This window comes from Pimephales promelas, chromosome 20 (assembly GCF_988280905.1).
Source record: "Pimephales promelas chromosome 20, fPimPro1.hap1.1, whole genome shotgun sequence".
NCBI classification, from domain to species: Eukaryota; Metazoa; Chordata; class Actinopteri; order Cypriniformes; family Leuciscidae; genus Pimephales; species Pimephales promelas.
The window spans coordinates 1,076,213-1,091,134 of NC_142788.1; the positions used below are offsets into that span (position 1 = coordinate 1,076,213).

At 36.2% G+C, this 14,922-nt stretch overlaps 1 protein-coding gene across 2 annotated transcripts in view; it reads left to right on the top strand.

Annotated features, from left to right (window-relative positions):
• The window catches only part of tnnc1a (troponin C type 1a (slow)), a 37,895-nt gene that overhangs the window by 21,037 nt on the left and 1,936 nt on the right, over nt 1-14,922 (top strand). Inside the window, exons 1-4 of one of the 2 annotated variants that reach the window (XM_039671318.2) lie at nt 7,436-7,571; nt 11,884-11,914; nt 13,728-13,874; nt 14,765-14,879. In XM_039671318.2, the coding sequence (XP_039527252.1) occupies nt 7,548-7,571; nt 11,884-11,914; nt 13,728-13,874; nt 14,765-14,879 (317 nt within the window). In that variant the 5' untranslated portion in view covers nt 7,436-7,547. Of the gene's footprint in view, nt 1-7,435; nt 7,572-11,883; nt 11,915-13,727; nt 13,875-14,764; nt 14,880-14,922 lie in introns of those variants that run through there. The other variant, XM_039671317.2, reaches the window with a different exon arrangement.

The following is a 14,922-nucleotide window of genomic DNA, read 5'->3' on the forward strand; positions in this document are numbered from 1 at the left end:
GCAAATTACGCGCCTATGAACGACTTCACTGGACAAACTAAACTAAACACTAAACAAATCAATCTAACCATAGATGTTACCAGTAGCGGTGGCTTTTTTTAAATCTATTTAAAATATTTTCGCAAGGGTTCTATGAAATTAGTATATATTTTTAGGAAGTTCAATGTGCCCAGTCGAGTTCACATTTCAACAGTCAACCTGGTAGCTGAAGTAGGCCTACTCCTTAAACCACATTTAGCATAATTGTTTGTTTGATCTGACTATAGCACTTTAAAGCTAAATGTAAAAGCTTTTTATTTAAGTTTTATGGTAACACTTTACAATAAGGTTCGTTAGTTAACATTAGTTAACTACATTAGTTAATATGAACTAATAATGAGTAGCACATATACAGCATTTGTTAATCTTTGTTAATGTTATTTTCAACATTTACTAATACTTGATTAAAATCTTGTTAACATTAGTTAATGCACCCTGAACTAACATGAACAAACAATGAACAGCTGTATTTTCATGAACTAACATTAACAAAGATGAACAAATGCAGTAACAAATGTATTGCTCATGGTTAGTGCATGTTAGTAAATACATTAACTAATGTTAAATAATGAACCTTATTGTAAAGTGTTACCAGTTTTATTTTAAACTTGAATTAAATGTATTTAAAAGCTGGCCAAAGCTTGGCACTTCGCACTTTTTAGTTGCAAAAGTTTTTATTTTTGTATGAAGACATATAAAGTAATATCAAACTTTTCTTTTAAATTATGTCTACTGCAATCAATCACGTAGGAAAAAGGAAACTACATTTATGTAGACCTGCGAATCGTTTTTTGAATCGAGAATCGTTTTTGAATCGAAAATCGATTTTGAATCGAATCTCGAGACAAAAAAATCGGTATCGAATCGAATCGTGACATTTTCTGAATCGTGCACCCCTATTATTTACTCTCATGTAGGCTCAATTGAGCCAAGACTGCAAACCATAGAGGTATGTCGTATTTTGTGGAAGGAAAGTATAATTGCATACAGAAAGACCTCTTAGAAGAGAATAAACACCATTCCTCAAGACACTGATCCTCAGCAAATACCACAAGAACCAGACAAGTTCTCCGCACTGACCCTATGACCAGCTTCATCTCCATACTGGGGTGATGAATCTGATTTTCAAGCAAAATAAAACTGAGGTACCGAACCCGAGACTACCTGAAGGAGGTGGTCTGAGTTCAGTTGCACTCGAACTGTGCCGTGATTTGCGTGAATGTGAAAGCAACTTGGACTCGAGTGCACACTCTTTCAGAAAGCAAAGTAACCTGTGCATGCATTTTAGATGATTACGATGTATTTAGAGAGTCAAGAATCAAGAATGAGCCTGCAGTGTATTCGCACATAACGAGTGCAATCAAGGCAGCAAATTAACGTCAATCTAGTGTCTCTTCAAAAGAGTCCTCAGAGGAAAGCTGCCTTCACGCGACACACAGTAAACCCAAGTGTCATTTACTCAAAATAGCACCAAATTAATCAAAAACAATATATTGGCCCACATTCTGTTTTCTGTCATGTGCCGTGCATGTTTGTGATGATGTAAGATCCATGCAAATACACAAGGGTTCGATGAAATCAAGTTGAGTGTGTAACCAGACCAACGCTGCTGGGGCACCGGGAACAGTCACGCTCTCTTGGACCGCAGCAAACATTCCCAGTGTAAATGTGACTTGACTTGACTAAGAGTACAAAGTAAATTAAAAATAATTTAAAAAGACATTCCACATGTCCCAGTAATTATGTTGTAGAAAATTCCCAAACTTTCTTTCTCCATTCCATTGTGAAAACAAAGTTATGTTTCCAGATTGACACACTGAGCTCAGTGGAGAATCATCATCTATTTATCCAATCCAATCCGGTGTGCTGATTATGTTGGTCTATAAACATTTTCTAAACACATTCTAAAAACCCTGTTTGTGGTCTTGTACATGGAACAAGACCATATCTTGGTCTGTTTGTGGACACTGCCCCATTATTATTATTTTTTTATTGTGGTATGTTTCAGATTTCTTTCATTACGCTGCAGTTTCAATCTCTCTCTCTCTCTCTCTCTCTCTCTCTCTCTGATTCTCTCTTGATACAAACTTAACAAACTTATTGAAAGGTTATGGGGATTTGTTTTTTTTTTTTGGTATTGAGAAAAAAATGTTATATCATATATGTGTGAAGTGTGAAGCAATTGAAACAAAGACTGGACACTAAACGGAGGACTGTGCTTTCTATCCATCGTGGAGATTATTGTACCTATCTCTAAGAGAAGTGGAGACCTTCAGTGCATTGTATTATTGCCTCAAATTCTTTTATTTCAAAGCTTAATGAGACTGTTTTACCGATATGTCCTTTTTGCAATGCAATTGACACTGTTTTTCATATGTCTTGTGAGTGTCAAAGTGAGTGACTTTGTTCATTGTTTGAATTGTTGGGTGAAATCATTGTAAAATTGGGTTTTTCGTTTACCAATAGTCTATTTATATTGGGCTGCCGATACAGGAAGTCTTGGCAACAACAGTGTACACTTGCCAATTTTTTAATAGGGCAAGCTAAACTAGCAATTTTTAAGACGCATCAGTGTAAAAATGCTGGAGAGGATGTAAGCATGGTGTCTCTTTTTAAGTCTTTGGTGAAGTCAAGAGTGGTCATTGAATATAACTATTATCGGAACACCAATAATATCTCTTATTTTGAATGGAGATGGGGTGTTGGAGCAGTTCTGGTGACTATAAGTGAATCAGGGAATTTGGTTTTTAATTGGTGATATTTTTAGGGCCCGAGCACTAACAGTGCGAGGACCCTATTGAAACTGTTAGGGTTATTTATTTTATTTTATTTTTTTATTTTTTTTTTCTGCAAAGTAAGCGCCATTTTCGGGGCCGCAACATGCTCAAAAACTCACCAAATTTGGCACGCATGTCAGGACTGGTGAAAAATTTCGTATTTTGTGGGTTTCACGGATGGGCGTGGCAAAATGGCTCCTTAGCGCCACCTAGAAAATTGCAAAAAATTAGCCCCTCGTCCACGTTCAACCTACATGCACGAAATTTGGTGGGGATGTGCATCATTTCAAGACGCACAAAAAAGCCTCAAGAACTCATACCCTAAACTCGACAGGAAGTCCGCCATTTTGAATTTGGCGACCGATTTGGGACGATTAACACACTCCGTACTTTAACGAACTCCTCCTAGGGATTTAGTCGGATCGGCTTCAAATTTCTGTTGTGCCTTCTAAAGGCATTTATGATGTAAAGTTGTGCTATCTGCGCATTTTCGCCGATGGGCGTGTCCGTGGCGTCAATGATTCGCCATGGAACAGGAAGTTGTAGTAACTTGGCTTTAAATGCCCAGATCTGCACGAAATTTTACACATTTGACAAGAGTCCCGCCCTGAACAAATCTACATGCCGACATTCACCCACAGTCATAGCGCCACCTAGTGGCAACAGGAAGTGACCTTTAACGAAGCAGCGTAGCAAATGCACAGCCGCACTGGCTGAGCTGCAGAAAATGCAACGCGGCCGCCTCAGACCCCGACGTGCTACAGGTGCGAGGGCCCGGCCATCGCTGCTTGCAGCTTTAATTTTTATTTATTTTTTATTGGATAAATGTTTTGTTTTTGTTAGTTTTTCTTGTATATTAAAGTGTGTTTAAAAGTAAAAAAAAAAAGTCTCTCTCTCTCTCTCTCTCTCTCTCTCTCTCTTGCTTGCTTGCTCAGATAAAAATCTGACAGGCTAGTGAAAAAACAATTAACAACAGTGTTATTTGTTTGTACACTTAATTTGAACTGATTATTTTGGACATAAGTCAGATGTAGTCATGGTCCTCTAGCTGTACGTTGGCCGGTGCTGCCGAACCCAGCTCTGGTGGTCATGCCATTGCTCTCCTGATGAGGTGAGATACATTCAAGCGTTAACTCAGAACAGAAACTTTCTTTGGGTTTTTTCCCCCATGCTAGATAAACAACTAACTCTTAACCTCATAAAATATTGATTTTAGATATAGGCTATTTTAAATATACCTTGTGAAATATGTATAGCACAACATCTCCATTTCCTCAACATGATCACTCAATCATAAAGTCAAAGGCTGCAACCGTGAACAGTCTTGAGTAGGTACTTATTTTGAATAAATGATTACTTCTTGACCACTAAAAAAGTAATATACTGTATATACACTATACAGAATGAGTGTGTGTAGTAAGAATGTAATCCGGACGTATTTGCCATGTTGTCTTTATCATGTGACCTACAGCATCAGTTACGTCACTTTCACATTCACTGCCATTCACAAATCCTCCCCCGTGGCCTCATGGGATTGTAAAGTGCCCATGGAATGTATGGTCATAGGTATGTTAAATGAGTACTGTGAATTCAGATATACGTATTTTGTCACATACTGTTTTTCACCTACGATATTGTAGGGATGTATGCCATTTCGGATCCAGCCTAAATCTCTGTCAGTGTGATTTGTCTCTGTGGTCTCATTTGAGGATTGAGGAACAACCCCACCACCTAGTGGCTCACTCTGGGTTGGCATTTTATCAGAAATCATCTGATCATGTGTTTTCTGTTCCTGATTTGACTGGTTTTGTCTCTAAATCATCATTTTCATTCTCACTGAAGAATTTATTCACAAACCTGGAGTTTCTTTTATATTGTGTTCCACCTGAATCTTCAATGGTCACAGAATTTCCCATGCCATGTAATGACCACGAGGTAGGGGTCATGATGCTGAGAGCAAAGCTTTACGAAAATCACAACGAAAATTTACGAAAATCAACCACCATAATGTGGACTCCACCAAAATGCATTTTCTCTAAAGCTGCTTTGAAACAATGTGTATAGTGAAAAGTGCTATACAAATAAAACTGAATTGAATTGAACAACAGTAGCATTGTAAAATGACACTGCCATGACACTGATGCAAATGGCCAAATGGTCCCTGCGTTGAGACTACCTCTCAGCCCATCATGGCATTAACTAATTAAAGGGTTAGTTCACCCAAAAATGAAAATTAAGTCATTAATTACTCACCCCCATGCTGTACCAACCCCGTAAGACCTTCGTTCGTCTTCGGAACACAAATAAAGATATTTTTGATTGAATCTGAGAGCTGGATCAGTCCTACATAGAGTGCCTAAGGGACTGGCTCTTGACGGCCCATAAAGTCATTAAAGAAAAGGTTTAAATATTCCATGTGCCTACAGCGGCTCAATTATAAGTTTATCAAGCGACGAGACTACTTTTTGTGCGAAAAAACATAAATAACGACTTTATTCAACTATTCTATTACTTCCTTATGGGCGCATGCGCGAGAACTGAGACGAGGACGTTCTCCTTCGACTACTTCTTGTTACCGGCTGCTCACCGCTTAGGAGTATTACCGCCCCCTACAAGGTACTATCAAAAAGTAGCTAGCTACATTGAAACTACTTTTGCTTTTTGAACAACGTATATTATAAATAACTGAACAAGTGTCTGATGAATGTTTTAATTCAAATATTTAGTGTTTAAAATAATGCAATACAATTATGATTTCATAGAGTATTGTTTTATTACACGCAACACTCAAATATCTCAGACTGTTTGGCAAAAGTGCAACAAATAGCCGACAACATTGCAAGAACAAAATATACATCCAACGTAAATTGCATGTAGAACATTTTCTCAATAATACTGATTGAACTTGGACAAATAAGACCATGGGTGATTAACGTTAACGTTAACGGTGATTTATTCTCCATCCTTCAAATCTGCCGTCACGTCTTGCTATATAATCATAACATGGGTGTGTCAACCCACTTCTGCACGTCAGTGAACCGTTAGCTGCAAGATGCGTGATTAAACAACAGGTGGCGGTACTGGCAAAAAAATGAGTTTTTAATCTAAAAAGAAGAAGAATATCCTAGCATCGCGCTGATTCGTGCAGGCTCGACAAACGCAATGTAGCTTTTGCTCGCGCTACACCGCTACTTGCTGCAAAAAGTAGTTAGCTACTGTAAAAGCTACACTGTTTAAAAAGCAACTGAGCTACTGCCAAGCTACTGAAAAATGTAGTTAAGTTAGTAGCGTCGCTACTTGTAGTTAACGACTCCCAACACTGCTAACCAGGTTGACTTTATTTCGGTCAGACGTCTACAGAAGTTTTATTGAGAATTAACAGAGGTTAAGATGTTGATGATTTATTGAAAATATTAGTTTGGTTTGATGTCACCATTATGGTGATTAGTGTGTGCTTTAGTTGGGCTCTTGATTTTTTAAGGAACGCTCTCTTTCAATCGCCTATGGTCCTGCAAGATTGAGGAGTATGTAGTAGGCTTTAGTTTTAGGTTTTTCGCTGTGGGCGGTGGCGATAAATATACCGAATTCCAGTTCGAATTGTTCCCCAGTTTTCTGCGATGTTGCCATTGAAGATCAGTGGGTCTGGCTGTCGAAATCCTTCCTCTTCTATTCTCCTCCTTTATTGATTGTGTTCTAACTTCTGACACCATGTTGTTTCTTAAACACATCTCAAGTGTATGTATGTCTTAACTAACTGGATGGCACATCATCAGTTATCTACCCTTCCGTTCTTGGCTGAACCCCTATCATGACTATATCTGTTTAACCCTCAGGTGCTCTTCGTTTCGGAGTCACACTTGTCATCTTCCCGGTCAAAAGTGACCGGACACCTAAAAATGAAACTTTCTCCATCCCAGTAAAACCAATGCAATTTATTTTTGTTCTATAATATTTATTCTTTTTAATTTAGTATTTTGAGACAATTTAAATGAACTTATTAATATTTATGCAATATTTATGGTTTATTTTTGCCATAGAAAAATATATATTATTTTCTGTATATATATTATTTTCTTCAAAAAAATATTAATGCAGTATTTTAGTTTAATATAGAGTCTAGGCCTTCAGAAAAAAAATATTTTTTGAAGAAAATTAGCACCATCTGGTTACAGTATAGAGAAAAAGAATCGTGGTGTAACCACTAGATGGCATGTACAGCTCTCTATGGAGAGGCATGTGAATTCCCCAGCTGTTTATGAACACATTTTTGTTGTTGTTGTTGTTGGTGGATTTGTATATATAGTTGAAACAATCTCAAAAACTATTTCTTATAAAAAAATGACAAAAAACAAATATTCACAATTTTTTTTCTTTTTTTTTTTTTTACAATTTCCCATTCATTTCCTATGGGGTCATTTTTGACCAAAGACCACAAGTGTGACAATTTTTTTTGAGACCACTTAGCATGCTCAGATCATGACCTCAATTTTTCTGTGTTTACATACCCAATGCCATAAAAGTCACCAAGTTTCGTAATTTTCTGAAGAAGTTGTGATTTTTAAATATTCAAAACATACTTTTTGTAATCAAAATTTATTGGTGTGTAATCATGATGGAGTGACTGTGATGGGCCATCCCATACTCGGAGGGACAGGGGGAACGGGCTGTCCTGTTCTCCTGCTATAAAGCTCTGTGTCCTGCACTAGTGCCACTTCATCTGATCGCCTCACAATGAACGATATCTACAAAGCAGCGGTGAGTCTATGCCGTTTTTCATAGAACTTTCTTGGATTGAGTAAAACAACATGTAAAACAATGCATTAAATCTAGACATCCTATAGTGTTAGTCTTGCAATACTTTAAGCATTCAAAATACTTATACTTTTAATGAATAGAGTGTGGTATTTCATATGTTGTCTTGATGCTTTCAGAAATCTCTGCTTTTCATTAAACCCTATAGCTAATTGAGTTAAATTAATTAATCACAATTGCCTGTCTGTCTGTCATAGTATGAATGTACCTTTCAGATTAATCTTTTACTTTGTGTTGTCTGTCGATTTTTGAATTAAATTGTCATCACACAATTTGAGATAGAATGGTTGATTTAGTTTTTTACATTAATGACACTTAAAAAATATATTATCATCCTAAACATGCTAAACTTAAATCTAAATATGTTTCAATTTTAAAGTAAATGTACACTGATGCACTTAAGAGGGCCATCATATATTACCCTATTGTAACACATGACATTTGGTGTTGATTGTGTGTTGTAATGCACGCCACCATTTAAATGTAACCATGCATAGCCATAAATGTTTATTACATGAAAACATACTCATCATAAGGCTTCATAAACACATTATTGATTCATAGACAAAGTGACTCAATTATATCTTGATGATATCATTGATATACAACTACATATTAATGCTCAAAATAAAACACCATATTATATTTTCTATTGCAGCAAAGATGACTGGGAATCATATTATAATGTGCATAAATTAGGCATCACTCAAGCAGCCAACATAATGCCGTAAGCTTAAAAAAAACAGCTTAAAATACCTTGACTCTTGAGCATTATCAGAGTTAGATAGGAGAGGCCAGAGATACTCTCGTTCATGACTACACATGGAGCACCGCCTTCCTCCCGCGGCTAATTTTGGCATGCTTTGCTCAGCCGTGCATGTGTGTCCGCATGCTGGAAAAGCAGACGCTTAAGATAAAACACTCAGTCAGATTCCAGAATTTTGTGTGTGTGTGTGTGTGTGTGTGTGAGAGAGAGTGTTATATGAATCATATAAAATCATTATGTCTATGGAATGTCCTCATAAAACATGAAAAACACACCCTGTGTGTGTGCTTGTGTGTGAGTGTGAGGAGCACTAGGTTATCTCCACTGATCTCGGTCTGAGATATACATGAGACTGTGAGTCTGGGAATAACATCCTGATACAGGTTTATGTGTCAGATCAGTCAGGTGGTGTGTGTTATATCCCACAGTAACTCTAAGTTAAGCAGCTGTCTCATGAGTTAGCCTTGCTGGATTACACATCCATTGTTGGGCCACCTCATATCATGTCCTTTATGTGCGGTTTGTTATTTTTAACTCTGATGTACCTTCATCTGTACACTGTAAAATCCAACAGTTGTTCTTCAGTTAGTTAACTTGTACTTAAAGGTATAGTTCACCCAAAAATGAAAGTTCTCTCATTTACTCACCCTTAAGTTGTTCAAACCTGTAAACATGTCTATGTTCTGCTTAACACAAAGGAAGATATTCGGAAGAATGTTTGTAACCGAGCAGATCAACTTGATGGTAAGTAAATGATGACATTTTTGGGTGAACTATCCCTTTAATGTCTTAACTAGTAAAAATCTAGTCATTTGTATTAATCACATAGTTACTCAGAAAACCTAAGTTCAAATTAACTGGATTGAGAGACATTTTATCAAGCGAAAATAGGATTTTGAGGTGGGGCGATAGACTAGACTTTTCACTCATTTCCCAAATTTCCCAAAGTCATCTTGAATGTTGAATTGTGAATACAACTGACAAATTTGAGAGAACATCACATAAACGGACTTCATAAATTTAATGTTAATTTTCCTAAAATGTTTTTGTTTGAACTCACCATTATGGTGATTGGTGTTCCCTTTGGTTGGCCACTTGAAACATCATTTATATTATCGTAATACACTTTCTATTGATGCAAGAAGAGATCACAGTTATGTTTTCAAAGAAAGAGAAATAATAAATAGGTTGCTTTTAAAAAGTGGTCTAACTTCTGACTTAATCATTAACTTAAATTATTTTAATTATTTAATTATTATTTATGTTATCAGTGTGAAGCTGCTTTGATACAATCTGTATTGTGAATAGCGCTATATAAATAAATGTGACTTGACTTGACTTGACTTAAATTAAAGGTGCCCTAGAATGTGTTAAAAATAAAATTTAAATTTTGTCTCTGAAATCTACATTGATGACATGTGGCTTATTTAAGGGCATTTAAAATATCCAGATATGGTTTTACAGGTCCATTTTCAACTCTAGAAATCGTCCCTAGAATGAAATGGTCTGTTTTTACCTTATTTGGAAGCGTCATGAATAGTAATGAGGAGTTCTGCTCTGATTGGCTGTTTCACTGCGGGCTCAGTAAAACAAATGGACTAACGTTTGATGCCTTGTCAAATAAACATAGCTTCAACTTATCTGTGAGCAACTAAACTAACGTTAGGCCCTGATGTGTTGATGAAATAGACGAGAGTAAAATTATTTGACAAGAGGGAATTTACATATGTATCTACGGTATTATTTTGTAGATTTATATGACAACACAGGCAAGAAATATTAACCTAAATACTTTGTCATACTAGCCTATTTAGCAGTGTTGTAGTCGAGACCACCGCACTCGAGTCCGAGTCGACACCGAGACCAGAGAGAGTCGAGTCCGAGTCGAGACCGAGTCCATAGAGAGTCGAGTCCGAGTCGAGTCCGAGACCAGAGACGGTCGAGTCCGAGTCGAGACCGAGACCAGTGAGGGTTGATTACCTAATTTACTTTTATTTACTTAGAGAAATCCTTTTTTTATTTTACTGAATTTACTTAGAGTTTTAAAAATATGATCAGTTTAGGGTAAAAAGGCCACATAGTAGGTGGTGTTAAACGTAATTTTATTACAATTTGTCATGCGCAGTTGCGCACTAGAAAATCACCAATCACTGGGCGTGTCAATCAATTTAAAGAAATATTTTATTTACATACATTAATAATCATGAAAAATATTTTGAATTGAACTCGAGTGGACTCGGGAATAAGTCCGAGTCCTAAAAAAAAAAATGTTTGAGTACGAGTCAATTCCGAGTCCAAATGGACACGAGTCCATGACAAGACCAAGACCATTAAAATATGGCCTCGAGACCGAGTCCGAGACGAGTCCGAGTCTCGAGTACTACAACACTGCTATTTAGTTATGTATCCTCGTTACTTGGAATTTGCTATCGTTACTGTACTAATTGCGCTGGATCCAGATAACACAGTGTCAATTATTGTTAATAAAATCACTATTTACCGCTTGCGGGAATATAGTTGGAATTCCCCCTTCTTCAGTATGAGACGCTGAGAGAAGCCTGATTGATATTGTCCCAGGTTAGAAAATAAGTCCGTGGTGAAATGGGCAGAGTCGCACATTAAACTGTTGCGATATCCGATTATAGATAAACATCAACCACGCCTGTTGACATTTCTTTTCTGTGGAAAGAGTATGAAAAGTCCCCTGCACAGCTGGAACATAACATTTGTCTCCATGATCGGCCATTTTCCCCATGATCCTCGCTTGTCTCTTCACCTGCAGAACTTCTGATGATTCGGCTGTGCAAAGTTTTGGAGGCGTCCATACTAATGATCCCGACTGTTGCGCCACAGTCGGCGTTATGTGGAGATTCGCCTATTTTTCAGGGGGGGGTTTCAAAAACAAGATTTAAATATGGAGAAAACAACGGTGTTTGAAACTCACTGTATGTCATATCCATGTACTGAAGTCTGACGTCTTTACGCGGCGGTTAACATGTTAACACTCGAAGAGGAAATAAGGGATCTCAGGCGTCAGTTACTGATGTTACGTCTCTTTCCCTCTTTCAGGGAACAGGAGTTACATTAGTAACCTAGACATTCAGGTCTGTTTATTGGTTAATCTAGACACTGTACTAAATAAAAACCTTGTTTTGGTTATTTTCTATGAGTTTGCAGAGATGGTACATTATTGACCGTCTTTTTGAAGCATAAATTGTCAAATAAAACAAAATAATTTTCCGAGGACACAGCCTTATATTAGAAGAGGGCAGGAAGCTTTATCTGTTGTTGTGGTATATTTTTTATTTGATTAGAAGCCTTTTAAATAATATAATTTTTAATTTATTGTTTTTCGCAAAACCACACAAATCCACTTACCAAAGTCCACTGACTGTAATATCTGTGTGGATGCATGTTTGTGTTTATTTGTGTAGTGTACATTATGTTTTGACTTTGTCATAATTATTGATCCATTGATATCTTCAACAGGTAGAGCAGCTCACTGATGAGCAGAAAAATGGTATGGCATTTGTTCTCAGACTGGCATAAAAAAATTTTGTTTCAAAATAACAAAGGAAGAACATTATCAAATCAATGTTTGCAAAATGTTTTGAGGATATCATTGAGGCCTGAGATGACGGAATGTATTTTATAAAACGTTCTTGTAATGTGACGTGTGTTATCCTACAGAGCAAAACTCCAGTGTTAAATTAACTCTCCTGGGAGTTTATTTGACTCCACACTCAAAGAGTTAAAGTGTCCAAATATGAGTGTTAAATGATCACCGAAGAGTGTTAAAATTGATTAGATAATTATGTTATTAATTGTGTGATGATTGACCATTATTGAAGACACCTGATGTCAACAAGCAGATTCACTAATGGAGAAAATCTCATTTTAAGTCACCATTATGGTGATCAGTGTTTGCTTTAGTTGGGCTCTTGACCCTTAAATTATAAACTTTAGATTTTGTTTGGCTGTTATAATTGAGTTGTAACTGTCACATGAACAAAGAGAATGGTGTTCAGGTTGTGATGGTTATGTTTAGTCGTAATCATCATTTGAATCACTAAACATCATTTACATTTAGCATATACTTTTAACCAAAGTTACTTACAACAGAGGACTACAATTTAGATAGTTAGGTACCTTGTTGATTACAGCGGCCTGGTGACTACAGCATACAATTTGTAGCATTTTCTATAGAATCCTAAATATTAATAATATTTCTGTTCAAAATTTTTGGATTTTTTTATTAAGTCACACAGACATCAAGATTCAGCCTGTGAATCTCAACAATGGTGACAATGTTGCAGTGCATTCTGGGTGCCACCAATTAAAGCTCATTCATGGCTCCCATCATGCATTGCAGTATGAATAAATTATGATCTGAACTGTCCTTTTCCTAATTTAATATTTCATTTGTCACCATTGTTGAGATTCATACACTCATGCTTGATGTCTGTTTGTCCCTACACAATTTTTTTTTATTATTTTATCATAACAACTTTTAAGAAATCCTTTTGAATATAGACCATTTCAAAAGATGTAAACAACACTGGTCCAGAAACACTTCCTGTTTCAGTTTGTAGCTGTTTTCTTTATTTCACATGTAAAGAAAACATCTTAAAGATGTTTGTTTAACTTTTTGATTCAATTTTAAATGTTCTGTTGGTTTTATTTTATCCCAGCTTTTATGTAGTGTTAAAAAACTGAAACAGGAAGTGCTTCTGGACCAGTGTTGTTTACATCTTTTGAAATGGTCTATATTGAAAATTCTGGCTCTTATGCTATAAAATCACTGTGATGCTGCAATCGACAATATAAATGTAAGTCAGAGATTAGGCTCTAAATTAGTTTTGTGAATCAGGTAAAATTATGATTATGTCAAAACATGACCAACAACTTCAGATCATCTTTTCTCTTTGCTTATCTGGCAGTTATAACTCAGTTACAACAGTCAAACAAAATATAAAGTTAAAAATGTAAGGGCAAGCCCAACTAAAGCACACGCTGATCACCATAATGGTGACATAAAAATAGTGATTTTCTCCTTCAGTGTTTCTGCTTGTTAACATCACGTGTCTTTAATAATACTCAATTATTCACTTAATTATCTCATTAACTTTAACACTGGAGTTTTTGCTGTGTTCCTTTTAGGAGAACATTCTGGGAACCAAAATAAAACTACCCGCTGAAAACATTATTAGAACTTCATGATAATGTTCCCAGAACATTCAAGCTGGGATTTCATTAAGTTGTTCATGACAGAGAAACTATACTGTACACAAAAGCTTAACTGACTGCTTAAGTTCTGTGTTTGTGTTTTGTAGAGTTCCGCGCAGCATTTGATATTTTCATTCAGGACGCTGAAGATGGCTGTATTAGCACTAAGGAGCTCGGAAAGGTAATGAGGATGCTGGGCCAGAACCCCACGCCGGAAGAACTCCAGGAGATGATTGACGAGGTGGATGAGGATGGTAAAGTCTAGAACAATCCAGAATAAGTAACCAGAAATGGCAACAAGTGTTTTAGTCAAGTCTACCGAGACCGAGACCAAGTCAAGACCAAGACCAGTGTGTGTTGTGACCAAGAAAGACCAATAAGAGACCAAGGCAGGGCAAGACAGAGTCAAGACTAAGACCACACCAGGCCTCTTCAAATTCATCTAAAAAAAATCCCCATTAACTGCTTGAGAAATGTCTTAAACAAGAAATACAATTAGAAAAAATAAGACAATCAATAGAGCTGTTACCAATCAAATGAAATCACTAACAACAAAACGTATCCTTTTGCATTGCAGAGGTGGCACAGAAGCTACAACTACAACTACAATAAATAATGTTGAGACTGTTTTCAAAAATACATTTTGTTTATTGAAAGTTTGCGTAAAATCAATATCACGTTTGCAATTGTGCTAATTTTTGTGAAAACAGTTCTCTTGCTCATGTGATATATCATGTTATAATATAAAGAAACAAGATCTCATACAAGTCAATTTTGCAATCATATCTTAATCACAATATTTTTTTTATTTTTTTTTTACACCTATTGGGACACATTTTAATTGAATTGTTCTCAATTTTGCTTTTGTGATACATTTGTTATTAATGGCAAGTATGTGTCATGTAGTAGTGATTTGTCTATTATTTTCCAAAAATGTTCATTATTTTTAAAAATGACATACCCATTAAAAAATAATCACTATTGTTAAAATTGTAATAAAATAATCAGTATCAACACATATCCATTTATTTAACTGATCAATATGTAGTAATATTCTTGAGGGGGAATATAAAACATATCAAAAATAAAAAGTCATATACTGTCTGAAGTGAGCATGTGCTGAAACGATGGAGCATGTTTGCAGGCAGTGGGACGGTGGACTTTGAGGAGTTTTTGGTCATGATGGTGAGATGCATGAAAGACGACAGCAAAGGAAAGTCAGAAGAAGAACTGGCAGAACTCTTCCGCATGTTTGATAAGTATGTGTGTCCTTAAACTGAAGTCAGATCCCTCACCTGTGGT